Raw genomic sequence first — 14,030 nt, 5'->3', positions numbered from 1 at the left:
TAGGGTTGATATTGATATGATAGCTGCCCCGAGTCTACGGAGAGGGGTGGCATACAAATCTAATAAATAAAATAAAATAAATAAATTCCTGTAATATGGCAAATGATTTAGCTTTACTAGATAAGTGGTCAAAGCAATGGAAACTGCACTTTAATGTTTCCAAATGTAAAATAATGCACTTGGAGAAAAGGAATCCTCAATCGGAGTGTTGTATTGGCAGTTCTGTGTTAGCAAAAACTTCAGAAGAGAAGGATTTAGGGGTTGTGGTTTCTGACAGTCTCAAAACTTAATGAAGTCTGGCAGACAAAAGGGAACGGGGGGGACATGATCGAAACATTTAAATATGTTAAAGGGTTAAATAAGGTTCAGGAGGGAAGTGTTTTTAATAGGAAAGTGAACAAGGGGCCACAACCTGAGGTTAGTTGGGGGAAAGATCAGAAGCAATGTGAGGAAATATTATTTTACTGAAAGAGTAGTAGATGCTTGGAACAAGCTTCCAAGCTTCCAGACATGTTGGTAAATCCACAGTAACTGAATTTAAACATGCCTGGGATAAACATATATCCATCCTAAGATAAAATACAGAAAATAGTATAAGGGCAGACTAGATGGACATTGAGGACTTTTTCTTTTTCAGATTGAGTTCACTAAGTCTTTCCTGATAAGTTTTATGCTTAAGACCTTCCGCCATTTTTGTAGCCCGCCCTTGGACCCATTCAATTTTATCCATATCTTTTTGTAGGTGAGGTCTCCAGAACTGAATACAGTATTATTCCAAATGGGGTCTCACCAGTGCTTTATACAGCGGGATCACAATCTCCATCTCCCTCTTCCTGCTTGTTATACCTGCAGCTATGCAGCCAAGCATTCTACTCACTTTCCCTACCGCCCGACCACACTGCTCACCCATTTTGAGACTGTCAGAAATCACTACCCCTAAATCCTTTTCTTCTGAAGTTTTTACTAACACAGAACTGCCAATACAATACTCAAATTGAGGATTCCTTTTCCCCAATCTGAGTATTATAACGGTTACAGGAACTGGGCATGGCTACTTTAATGAAAAGAAGGACCAGGGGAGACATGATAGCAGCCTTCCAATGTCTCAGGGGTTGCCACAAAGAAGAAGTCAACCTATTCTCCAAAGCACTTGAGAGTGGAACAAGAAACAACAGGTGGAAACTAAACAAGGAGAGAAGCAACTTACAACTCAGGAAGAATTTCCTAACCGTTAGAACAATTAATCGGTGGAACAGAAGTAGCCTCCAGAAGTTGTTGTTATTATGATTGTTGTTGTTGTTATTATCATCATCATCATCATCATCATCCCAAAATGACATTTCTCTCCCAATTCCCCATCCACCCATCCACTCTGTTGCGTGGCAATCTTGCTGAGGACTCCAACTCCCATCTACCCTTTCCCAGCTTTGACTCGGCCCTCTGCCCTCCTCACCTGTCGCAGAAGCTCTCCTGGCACCCATCCGAAATGAAACCGAGGGACTCCACCTGGGAGGGTCGCTCTGCGGATGGGCAGAGGTCCTGCTGATCGGAGAACAAGGATGGCCCTTTGGCTGGTCCCCCCATTTTTCCATATCAGAGATAGGGGAGCTGGAGGGGGTAGTGCCTATAGAGAAGCCAAAAGACTCAGTCTGGTTAGATGGCGGGTTTTAAAGGGGGAGGACTTCAACTCCCAGAATTCCCCATGTTTTAAGAGGGGAGGACTCCCACTCCCAGAATCCCCCAGCCAGCATGCTTTAAGAGAGGAGGACTTCTACTCCCAGAATTCCCCATGTTTTAAGAGGGAGGACTTCCATTCCCAGAATTCCCCATGTTTTAAGAGGGAGGACTTCCATTCCCAGAATTCCCCATGTTTTAAGAGGGAGGACTTCCATTCCCAGAATTCCCCATGTTTTAAGAGGGGAGGACTTCCACAATCCCCTAGTCAACATGCTTTAAGAGGGGAAGACTTCTACTCCCAGGATTCCCCATGTCTCAAGAGGGGAGGACTTCCACTCCCACAATCCCCCAGCCAGCAACCTTATCTCACTGGAGATGCAGCCTCCAAGACTCACTTTGCCCGGTTTTCTTCTTGCAATGGGCCACTTCCTCCTCCTCGTCTTCTTCTTCCTTCTCCTCTTCCCCTTCCTCCTCTCCCTCCTGGGTGTGTCTGGATTCTCTGGGCCTCTTCCCGGCCACGGAAGGGCAGGGGCTCGTGGGGTTGCTTGGGATCTCCTTGAGGCACCTGAGCAGACCCTGGAGGGGGCTTCCTCCGGTCCCACCCTCTGGGCAAAGAAAGACCCCCCAGCTGTGATCGACTAAGGCAGATTACAATCCATTCCGTCCACTTCTCAATTCCCTCCTGGGGAAACTTTGTCCACTGGCAAAGTTGGGATTTGGACTCGGGGCCATGGCAATTAGGTAGCTGGGAGGTGATCGTCCCCATCCTTTAACAGGAGCTCAGAGTGGAACTTGGGGGGGGGGGTCTTTTAGGTTGGTAGTTTCCTTATAGATGTCTCATGACCCAACTAGGGAACATCATCAGTGCTCATAGGGGGAGGGATTTGCGGAGAGGAGGAGGAACGGGGAAAGGGGAGGAGGAGGAGGAAAAAGAGAAGAAGGACAAGGACAAGAGAAAGAAGAAGAGGAAGAAGAGGAAGAGGAAGAAAAAAGAGGAAAAGAAGGAGAGAAGAGAAAGAGGATGAAAGAAGAGGAAGTGGAAAAAGAAGAAGAGGAAGAGGAAGTAGAAGAAGAGGAAGAAGGGAAAGTTAAAGAAGAAAAGGAAGAGGAAGAGGAAGAAGAGGAAGTTAAAGAGGAAGAGGAAGAGGAAGAAGAGGAGGAGGAGGAAGAAAAAGAGGAGGAAGAAAAAGAGGAGGAAGAGGAGGAAGTTGAAGAGGAAGAGGAAGAGGAGGAGGAAGAAGAAGAGGAGGAGGAAGAAGAGGTATAGGAAGAGGAAGAAGAGGAAGTTGAAGAGGAAGAAGAAGAGGAGGAGGAGGAGGAAGAGGAAGAAGAGGAAGTTGAAGAGGAAGAAGAAGAGGAGGAGGAAGAAGAAGAAGAGGAAGAGGAGGAGGAGGAAGAAGAGGAGGAGGAGGAAGAAGAAGAGGAGGAGGAAGACTGTGGAGTCCTTGGTGCTCCATGGGTGGTTTCCCTGCATGTGTTTCATGACCCAACTGGGGAATTTCATCAGGGCTAGAAGGTAGAAGGAGGAGGAGGAAAGATTGTGGGCTCCTTGGTGCCCTCCAAGCATGGTGGTTACCCTTTGGACATTTCCTAACCCAACCAGGTCGCATCATTGGCCTCAGCTGAGGCCGCCTACCTTTGTCTCTGGGCTGTGGCTGAACTTGGTCTTCTCCCGGACTCCAGTCTGCATCGCCTTCAGGTGTCCCTTCCCAGGAGTTGTGGCTTAGGGGGCTTGGACATGTTGGGGTCTGGTCCGACGCTGTGTCTCTCGGGCTCTCCTGCCGCCCACAGGGAAAGATCTTGTGGGCAGGAACTGTGTGCCAAGAAGAAGAAACGCCGGTAAAGAACACAGGGTAGGCGACTACTGTTCTGGTCCAACTAAGGCAAATCCACAAATCTTTCCCCAAGGCTTTGACTTTCAAACAAATAAATCCTTTATTCTCTGTTACACAGAAAATAAATGGCAACAATTACAAGCAGGGTCGCGATATGCACGGGGAATACTTTGCAATGCAAATTCCCCTTCCAAGCGGTGTTTTTGTTGATCTAAATTAGCACAGTCTGTCAGGCTTTATCAAAAGCTTACTTTTTCACGGGCTGTGAATCACCCCAAATTTCAAGCCTGCAGGTTGTGCAAAAGCACCTTGTTTTCCGCTTTAATTCAGGAAGTGACATACAATGGTACCTCTACCTAAGAACACCTCCACTTACGAACTTTTCTAGATAAGAACCAGGTGTTCAAGATTTTTTTCTCAAGAACCATTTTCCACTTACCAACCTGAGCCTCCGAAAGTGTCACCGGAAAAGGCAAGGAGAAAAGCACACGTAACAAACAAAACTGATTTTAAACAGCAAGGAAAAAGGAGTCAATTTTCTCTTCGGAGCTAAACATCAACAATGTCCGGAAAATACAAAGCTGGTATAAAACTTTTCCTTTTTTTCCCAATAGTCGTAAGAGATATTAGGTATTTAAATATGGAATATACCTTTTATTTTCAAAATCTCTATACTGTGATTTATTCAACGCTTGCTTCTACCTATTCATACTGCCAATCTCGATGTAAGGTAATGAGCTGCTGAATTTAAAACTAGTTCATATTCTTAACACAGCTCCACCGCACACTCGCCCACCCTTTTCTTCCTTTCTTTCTCCTCTTCTCCTTTGTTTCTTTCTTACCTTCTTTCTTTCCTTTCTTTGTAAGTTTATATGTTTACTGATTGTCGTGTTTTTATATTTTGGCCTATCGTCTAAACACATGACTATTGCCTATGTAATGTGCTAGGTCTCAATTGTCAATTGTCATTAATGTCTTTTATGTATTTATTGTATATTTGTAAATAAAAACTTTTTTTTAAAAATGTTCGGGAAAGGCGCCAAACTTTGCCTAATCAGCATTCCTTATATAACGTCCATTCATTATCTAAGCATATGAATTTGCTCACCGGAATCCTGAGCAACCAGCATCCAACAGAGAATTCCTTTTGTTGAGGCCGAAATCATGGGGTTTAAGTCTTGTTCAATCACCCCCCACCCCAGCCCCACATCTCTCCCATTGAAGGACGTTGAATCCCTATACCCCATTTCCCACAATCCTTTGCCTTTATCCTGCCTGGAAGTGACATCACACCCCAAAGAGCCTAGTCAATACACTAATGCCTTTTACTATGCAACTCCTCTCGCCACCTGAGCAACCTTCTACAGCAAGGGACAATCCATTGACTTTCCACTCTAATGTCTTCCTCATCCTCTGGCTGGGGCCCTTTGTCTCATCAGCCCCCTCTAGTGGTTTCTCAGGATCCCTCAGGTCACTTTCTCCCTCACTCTCACTCTCTGCATCAGCTGGCAACCCCACTGGCCCAGGGTATCCAGAGGGGCCTGGCTCGTCCTCCTCAGAATCTGACATGACCTGTGGTGGACAAGGAGAACTCCCAACAACTGCCATAAAAGTTACCCCCGGGTTACGTACCTGTGGAATGTGGCCGATCCCCCCTTGCTTCGGATGCTCCGGACATCACATCCTGTGGAGCTCCAGAGCATCGTAGAGGGTGGATGGAGGGAAACATCTGCTTGACATCAGACGTGTCCTTGGTGGCAGTCTCCTGGTTGCCATGGAGAGAGGCAGAATATGCGTCATCGCCTCCCTGGGCAAAGTTGGCCTCTTGCATGCAAGGTAACCACTCTTCCTCTTCTGCAGGCTTCTTCTTGGCCTCCATCGTCACCTTCGGTCCTACAAGAACATCCCTCTCAGCTCCTGGGAACATGGATAGAAAGTCGAGACAGCACGTTAGCGGGAGGTGTCCAAAATGGAAGGTCCCGTGTCTGATATTCTAGACTTGGGAGATCTTTGATTTAAGAGGTTCCTTTGGATCAAAGTCCCCCAACCACACAAGACACGGCCCGCTACCGGGCCACTACCCTATCTGAACCGGGCCACACAACCATTGAAGGACCACGCGCACGGCTCCAATTGTGTGAGTTGTGGGCACGTCCGCTGCTTATACAAATGGAGCTGTGTGCGCCTGTGCTTCCTCTTGGCCTCCATCATCATCTTTGGTCCCACAAGAGCTTCTCTGTATCTATTGTGCCCCATCCACATCCCATGGAGCTGGTCATGGATCCGGAGGATGGAGAGACAGTTGTGGCATGGTACCATCGGCCTGAACACCTGGTACCCGAGTCCAATAGCAAGGAAGTCGGGGAGGATTTGATCTGAGGCTGACCTTGGCCCCCGTCCCACCAGGTTGAACTTCCTGGGCTCTGCTGGTCCCTTTCGGTTTCACTGCAGCTGGAGGAGGAGGAGGATGAGGAAGAGGAAGAGGAGGAGGAGGAGGAGGAGAAGGCGCTCGGCGGGTTCAGATAACTCGGACGTTGTATCGGAATTTCCTTCAGGCAGTTCATCAGCTGGTGGAGGGGAGAAGTTTCGGCAGCTGCTTCTGAAGTGGAGGCAAACGGTGGAGGAATGGTCCCTGTGGGGAAAGAGAGAGAGAGAGAGAGGTGGACCTACACCGGTTCTGAAAAGGAGGTTGAAACTGGGTGGCATGACTGCATGTTGAACTGGACTGGGGCAAGCTGTGCCCTCTCCAAAATGTTGGTCCAATCTGACATAGGCCCACAATCACATCGCTATGAATTCTTATCCATCTATCTATCATCTGTCTGTCAATCGATCTGTCTTTGTCTATCTGATCCATCTATTAATCCATTCATCTATTGTATCTATCATCCATCAATCTATCCATTGTATCTGTTCATCAATCCATCCATCATATCTGTCATCCATCGTATCTATTCATCAATCCATCCATCTATTGTATTTATCTTCTATCAATCTATCTACAGTAAACATAGAAACATAGAAACATAGAAGACTGACGGCAGAAAAAGACCTCATGGTCCATCTAGTCTGCCCTTATACTATTTCCTGTGTTTTATCTTAGGATGGATATATGTTTATCCCAGGCATGTTTACATTCAGTTACTGTGGATTTACCAACCACGTCTGCTGGAAGTTTGTTCCAAGGATCTACTATTCTTTCAGTGAAATAATATTTCCTCACGTTGCTTTTGATCTTTCCCCCAACTAACTTCAGATTGTGTCCCCTTGTTCTTGTGTTCACTTTCCTATTAAAAACACTTCCCTCCTGGACCTTATTTAACCCTTTAACATATTTAAATGTCTCGATCATGTCCCCCCTTTTCCTTCTGTCCTCCAGACTATACAGATTGAGTTCATGAAGTCTTTCCTGATACGTTTTATGCTTAAGACCTTCCACCATTCTTGGAGCCCCTCTTTGGACCCGTTCAATTTTTTCAGTATCTTTTTGTATTATTCATCAGTCCATCCATCGTATCAATCATACATCAATCTATCCATTGTTTGTATTCATCAATCAATTCCTTGTATCTATTCATGAATCCATCAATTGTATTTATTCACCATTTCCATCTCTCTCTCTCTCTCTCTTTATCTATCTATCTATCTATCTATCTATCTATCTATCTATCTATCTATCTATCTTATCTGTCCGTTTGTCTATCTGTCTGCCTGTTTATCATCTGTCTGTCTATTTATCTATTTATTATATCTGTCTATCTGTCTCTCTATTTATCTATTACATTTGCCTGCCTGCCTGCCTGCCTGCCTGCCTACCTACCTACCTACCTACCTACCTACCTATCTATCTATCTATCTATCTATCTATCTATCTATCTATCTATCTATCTACAATATCTATCTATCTATCTATCTATCTATCTATCTATCTATCTATCTATCTATCTATCTATCTATCTATCTATCTATCTATCTATCTATCTATCTATCTATCTATCTATCTAATAAGTGGACTACTCCCAGAACTCCCCAGCAGGGAATTCTGAGAGTTGTAGTTCACAAATCTGAAGGTAGTTAAGGGTGAGAAATGTAGTTTGGTTGCCCCACGAGAGCTGAGGAAGAGGGCTTGAGGGCAACCACAGAAGAATTCCCACTTCCTGCCCATAGGCTCCGCCTCGGTTCGCTAGTCCTCATAGATGATCTTTTAGGCCAAGCTCCCAGGGGCCTCCGGAACCAGATCTTCTCCCAGCTCCCCTCTTTACCTGCGCTCCACGACTTTGGCGAGTGAGGCTCCTCCTCCATTCCTGGCTGCTTCGGAGTGCCGACACTACGCCCCGCAGGGCTGGAAGCTACGAGGAAATCTCTGCTGGGGGCAATTTCTTTCAGGCAATTTTCCAGGCCCTGAAGTGGTGCGACCCTTGGGGGGCTTCCTCCTGTTTGTGGAAAGTGGATTGCTGCCACTGCTGGAAGCACACGGTTCCCACACTCACACAGGCACCAGCATTGCCTTTTGCAGGGCATCTTTGCTTTACAATGGGTCACTTAACAACTATTCCAAGTTATGACAGTGCCCCCCCCCCTGGGTTTGTTAGATGATACATAGATGGATGATAGATAGATGGATAGATAGAAAGATAGATAGATATGTAGATATGTAGACACATAGACAGACAGACAGATGATAGATGGATGGATAGATGTAGATAGACAGATGTACTGTACATAGATAATGATGAAGATGTAGATAGATAGATATGATAGATAGATAGATAGATAACTATGAAGATGAAGATAGATGATAGATAGATGGATAGATAGAAAGATAGATATATGATTCATAGATAGATAATAGATAGATAGATAGATAGATAGATAGATAGATAGATAGATAGATAGATAGATAGATGATTATAGATTAGATAGGGAGAAAGAGAGAGAGAGACAGATGTCAAACTCCAAGAAAATCAGGAGATTCAGGCAGTTCAAAGGAGTAAGGATTCAGGGCCAGTTTAAGCTTCCTACAAGAATCTGATCTACTAACGGTTAAGGGAAACGAGCGGGAGATAAGACAGAGATCAAAGAGAGAGAGGGAGATAAAAGAGAGAAAGAGAGATATGATGGATAGACGGATGGATGGACAGACAGGAAGGATTACAGCTGAGCTCAACTGGATCCTTCCTTCTCCGCCATCCACAAACATTGTGGTGATAGAACCGAGAACAGGACAACCCTAGAGGAGTGTTCCCATAAGACCGGACTTCCTCCCCCTTTCCTCCCTCATCAAAGCACCCCACTGGGGAAGTGTGGGGCGTGGAGCTCCCTCTCACCTCCCTCCCTCATGGCCCACGACGCTGGCTCTGGCGTCCACTGGCAGAGTCTGTCCGGCGAGCTGTGGATGGAAGAAGTGACCGCCGGCGACCATCCCTGATTCTGGATGTCCTTCAAGCACTTCTCCAGGCCTTGCAAGGGGTTGCTGCTGCTTTGACCAAGTCCTAACAAATTGGGAGGGTTCTTAGGTCAGCATGGCCACCGGGAACCCACCAGGACCTGAGTCCCCAACCTTCTCACCTTCTTCTCTCCTTGCCCGCTGCGTTGGACTTGACGTCCATCTTTGGAGACCATTAAGGGAGCTGCCAATGGCCGGTGAAAAAGCTTGTCTGGGCGAACTCAACGGTGTCTCCTTGAACTCCTTCCTGAGACTTTGCAAAGGACTCTGGGCTTGTCCGAGCTCTGTAAAAGACAGGTAGGTAAACAGGCCAAGCTACCATGGGCAAGACCAGCAGTGAAGGCCCAGCACAGTGGTTGATTGTGAAATTTTTTTTATATATACAGTTGTATATATATATATTCTCCACAATTTTCATATATAACTATTATTATATAATAGATGTAATTATTATATCATAATATGTAATAGATATAATATAATAGATTTAATTATATAATAGCAGAGATGTGTTGACCTCTCCCCATTTTAAATATAATAATATAATAGATATAATTATTATATCTATTATTAATATTATTATTAATTTGATTTGTATGCCACCCATATATCTATTGTTATATAATATATTTAATATTAATATTATTAATATTATTATATAATAGATAGATAGATAGATAGATAGATAGATGGATGGATGGATGGATGGATGGATGGATGGATGGATGGATGGATGGATGGACGGACGGACGGACAGATTAGATAGATGATAGATAGATAGATAGATAGATAGATAGATAGATAGATAGATAGATAGATAGATAGATAGATGTCCCCAAATAAATAATATAAATATAAATATAAAAATAAATATAAATATTATAAATATAAATATAATATAAATATAAATATAAATCTAATCTAAATCTAAATATATTTCATAGATTTATCTTTCAATATTTATCTATTCTTTCTGGTGACATGTGCCATTTATAAAACATTTTATCCATATTCTCTTTCTACACTGTTGGCCATTGTTAATTTATAATTTCTTTCCCAAAGTTGCTGCCATTTATCTAAGTCTATAGTATAGTAGATTCGAAATTTCTGGACCATTTTATCATTGTTCCTTTCATTTGCTCATTCTAAAAATGGAAAGTAAATAGATATATACTTGTGAAGACTTTTGGGTTGGCGGCCAACTTCCCTCACTCTCAGCTGCTCAGAGTCTATTTCGGGTGAGCGGCATATAAATGCAATCAATAAATCAATAAATCAAATCAATATATCTGTCTGTCTGTCTGTCTGTCTACATGTCTACATATCTACATATCTACATACCTATATCTCTATATATCTATATCTATATACAGTGGTAACTCTACCTAAGGACACCTCTACTTACGAACATTTCTAGATAAGAACCAGGTGTTCAAGATTTTTTTGCCTTTTCTCAAGAATCATTTGCTACTTATAAACCCGAGCCTCCCAAACTGTAACTGGAAAAGGCAGGGAGAAGCCTCCTTGGGGCCTCTCTAGGAATCTCTGGGAGGAAACAGGGCCGGAAAAGGCGGGGAGAAGCCTCCGTGGGGCCTCTGTAGGAATCTCCTGGGAGGAAACAGGGCTGGAAAAGGTGGGGAGAAGCCTCTGTGGGGCCTCTGTAGGAATCTCCTGGGAGGAAACAGGGCCGGAAAAGGCAGGGAGAAGCCTCCGTGGGGCCTCTCTAGGAATCTCTGGGAGGAAACAGGGCCAGAAAAGGCGGGGAGAAGCCTCTGTGGGGCCTCTCTAGGAATCTCCTGGGAGGAAATAGGGCTGTAAAAGGTGGGGAGAAGCCTCTGTGGGGCCTCTCCAGGAATCTCCTGGGAGGAAACAGGACCTCCACCCTCCCTGTGGTTTCCCCAATCGCACACATTATTTGCTTTTACATTGATTCCTATGGGAAAAATTGCTTCTTCTTACAAACCTTTCTACTTAAGAACCTGGTCATGGAATGAATTAAGTTTGTAAGTAGAGGTACCACTGTATCTATATATCTATATATCAATATATTAATATATCAATATATCAATCAATCCTGCTTCGAGATCCCAACCACAGCCCTTGGCCCACGGAGATGTTCTGCCAAGAGATGGACATTAAGATATCCCGGCTCTTGAAGGGTCAAGGTCTACCTCGCTACCCCAGGCCTGGAAAGAGCTCACCGTCTTCCTTCCTCCTCCATCTGGCAGGTTCTGGAGTCCACCAAGGAAGACAATCCGGTGAGCTGCTGACCGATGAATGGATAACAGGGGGCGGGGGCTGGATATGGGCACTCAGAGGATGCTCCTTCGAGAATCCTAGATCTGTGAGGAACACAGGAGAAAGGTCAGCAGAGGACCCACGGAATTGGTGATGAAAGGGGTCTGTCTGACTGTCTGATCTGTCCAACCAACCAACCAACCAACTAACTATATTATCTATCTATCTATCTATCTATCTATCTATCTATCTATCTATCTATCTATCTATCTATCTATCTATCTATCTAATTGTTCTGTCTGGGTTCCCCCAGACGTCAACACCAACTAAAAAGAGTATCCAGACATGCTGGTAAAAAGCAAAGTCATTTTATATCTTTGAAAACAAACACAGATAACAAAAACTGTTCTTACAAACTGGAATGCTATGAAGCTTCACAGAAGAGTCACGACGGCCAGACAATACAACAAGCTTCTTGCTGACACACACACCACTGTAGATAATAAAACCCACGCCTCCCCCAAGTTTTCAGCCTTCGAGGCCACAAGCCAGAATCAGAGACGCCAAGGATTGAAGCAAGGTCACAGAACTCCCAAAAGATAACTCTCCACAATACAGGAAGGGCGGGCCTGCCTTTTCAACCTTTCTGAGGAAAACCACACCCAAACCCAGCTATTGCCTATTAGGGATGGAAATACCTGGCTAATTGTCCCCTTCGTTGTGCTGCCCTTCTCTGCCTCATATCTATGATGGCTTGTGCGTTCTCATCTAATGACTCCAGGCTACTCGCTGGGAAGAGCTTCCCCCCGGGGTCTCAGGCTGTTCTCCCTCCTCTTCGTCCTGACATTCCTCTTCCCCGTCTGCCTGGTCCTCCTCCTGTTCCTCGTCCTCCCCCTCTGAGCATGGAGCCGGCAGAGTTCCAGCCGTTCCCTGAGGAGCCTCAGACTGAATCACAACACTAATTAACTAACTAACTATATTATCCATTATATATCTCTCGTCCATCTGTCTGTCTGTCTGTCTGTCTGTCTGTCTGTCTGTCTATCTACTGTATTTAGATGGATGGATGGATGGATGGATGGATGATAGATAGAGATTAGATGAGAGACAGACTGACAGAGAGACAGAGAGAATGGATAGACAGAGGATAGATGAAAATAGGCCATTGAACAAGCTAGATTTTCAAGGTTTCCTCCTGTTGATGGACCTTACCTTCTGGCCCCATCACCATCTCCATTTTCCGCCCTGGCACCTGTCTGTTGTGGTGCCCATTGGCATATCCCTGGGGCAGGAAGGGGTGCTGACCTGGCTTTTCCCTGTGACCCGCTTCTGATCCTTGGGGAGGACAAGCATCGGATGGAGGGCCTGTCAAGAAACAAGGAAAGGAGGAAGAGGCAGGCAGGCAGGCAGGTCCTGGGTTCAGGAGTTGCCTTTCGTCATTGTACATAGATTTAATAGTGGTAATGAGAGGTTGTAAGCAAATGCAACCAGAAGCTGATGCAATGGGAATGAGGCAGCAGGTTTACTGTCACTTTAAGAAGCTGGACATGTGACCAGGTGTGAATGGCTTGGCAATCACGTGAGCAGGGGAGTGGTTTAAAGATCATGTGAGTGGGTGGGAGTGGCTTCCCAACCAAGATCATCATCTTCTCCCAACCCCTGTCCTACCGAATCGTCCTCGCCTTCCTCCTCTTCGTCTCTCCTTCTCCCCAGTTGCTCCTCGTTTCCCTGGCAAGATCTGGGGGGCTGGTGGTCTCGGCATGGGGATGTCCTTCAGGCAGTTGAGCAAGCCATGGAGGGGACTGGTGGCCGGGCTCCATTCTGGGAGAAGGAGAAGACGAAGGAGGAAAGAGCAAGGAGGGTGGAGGAGAAGATGAAAGAGGAAGGAGGAGGACAAGATGAAGGAGGAAGAGGGAAGAGGGAGAATGGAGGAGGAAGAAGAAGGAGAAGATGAAGGAGGAAAGAGGAAGGAGGAGAAGGAGGAGAAGGAGAAGAGGAAGGAGAAGAGAGAAGAGGGAGTATGGAGGAGAAGGAGGAGAGGAAGGAGGAAAGAGGGAGGAGGGAGGAGGAGAAGATGAAGGGGAAGGAGGAAGGAGGAAGGAGGAGAAGATGAAGAGGAAAGAGGAAGGAGGAAGGAGGAAAGAAAGAGAGAAGAGGGAGTATGGAGGAGGAAAAGGAGAAGAGGAAGGAGGAGGAGAAGGAGAAGAGGAAGGAGGGAAGAGGAAGGATGGAGGAGGAGGAAGGAGAAGATGAAGAAGAAAAGAGGAAGGAGGAGGAGAAGAGGAAGGAGGAAAGAGGAAGGAGGGAAGAGGGAGGAGAAGGAGAAGATGAAAGAAGAAGGAGGGAAGAGGGAGGAGGAAAGAGGAAGGGAAAGGAGAAAGTGAAGGAGAAGAGGAGGGGCTCAAGGTAGATCTCCAAAGACTGGCATCTCATCATCAGTCACACTTGGAACCTGTCCTTCAAAGATAGGAATCGGAGAAACTCTCCCTTTGTCCTTCACTATGGACAGGGCTGGGACTTCTGAACCAGATTCTTCCTTCCTTCTCCAACATCTGTCCTGAGTGTGGCTTCCCTTCTGGATGTTCTAGGATTGAAACTCTCACCACTTCCTGCTTCTTCTCTGAGCCCCCCATGGGAAGTCTCCCACTGTCTGCTGAAGTGTCTCTGACTACCTCTTTCACATACACACCCAAAATGCCCTTGAGTTTTCTTCATCTCCCCATGTCAACCCTGACTTCTTCTTCAGGTCAACTCTGACTCTTCTTCATTTACTCAGGTCAACTCTGACTTCTTTTTCACACACACACACAACAAGGTCAATCTTGACACCTTCT

General features: G+C 45.4%; 1 protein-coding gene across 1 annotated transcript in view; it reads right to left on the bottom strand.

Annotated features, from left to right (window-relative positions):
- Window positions 1–14,030, bottom strand: part of LOC139153212 (uncharacterized) — a 46,370-nt gene that overhangs the window by 9,891 nt on the left and 22,449 nt on the right. Inside the window, exons 13-23 of the mRNA XM_070726854.1 lie at window positions 12,865–13,017; window positions 12,409–12,561; window positions 11,160–11,300; window positions 9,081–9,242; window positions 8,840–9,004; window positions 7,775–7,945; window positions 5,899–6,144; window positions 5,145–5,429; window positions 3,314–3,490; window positions 2,073–2,282; window positions 1,454–1,624 (exon numbers count right to left, since the gene is read on the bottom strand). Of these exons, the coding sequence (XP_070582955.1) occupies window positions 1,454–1,624; window positions 2,073–2,282; window positions 3,314–3,490; window positions 5,145–5,429; window positions 5,899–6,144; window positions 7,775–7,945; window positions 8,840–9,004; window positions 9,081–9,242; window positions 11,160–11,300; window positions 12,409–12,561; window positions 12,865–13,017 (2,034 nt within the window). The remainder of the gene's footprint in view (window positions 1–1,453; window positions 1,625–2,072; window positions 2,283–3,313; window positions 3,491–5,144; window positions 5,430–5,898; window positions 6,145–7,774; window positions 7,946–8,839; window positions 9,005–9,080; window positions 9,243–11,159; window positions 11,301–12,408; window positions 12,562–12,864; window positions 13,018–14,030) is intronic.

Source organism: Erythrolamprus reginae, chromosome Z, assembly GCF_031021105.1.
Source record: "Erythrolamprus reginae isolate rEryReg1 chromosome Z, rEryReg1.hap1, whole genome shotgun sequence".
In the NCBI taxonomy this organism is placed as follows: domain Eukaryota; kingdom Metazoa; phylum Chordata; class Lepidosauria; order Squamata; family Dipsadidae; genus Erythrolamprus; species Erythrolamprus reginae.
The sequence above is the reverse complement of the archived record's forward strand: the minus strand, read 5'-3'. Positions and strand labels throughout refer to the sequence as shown.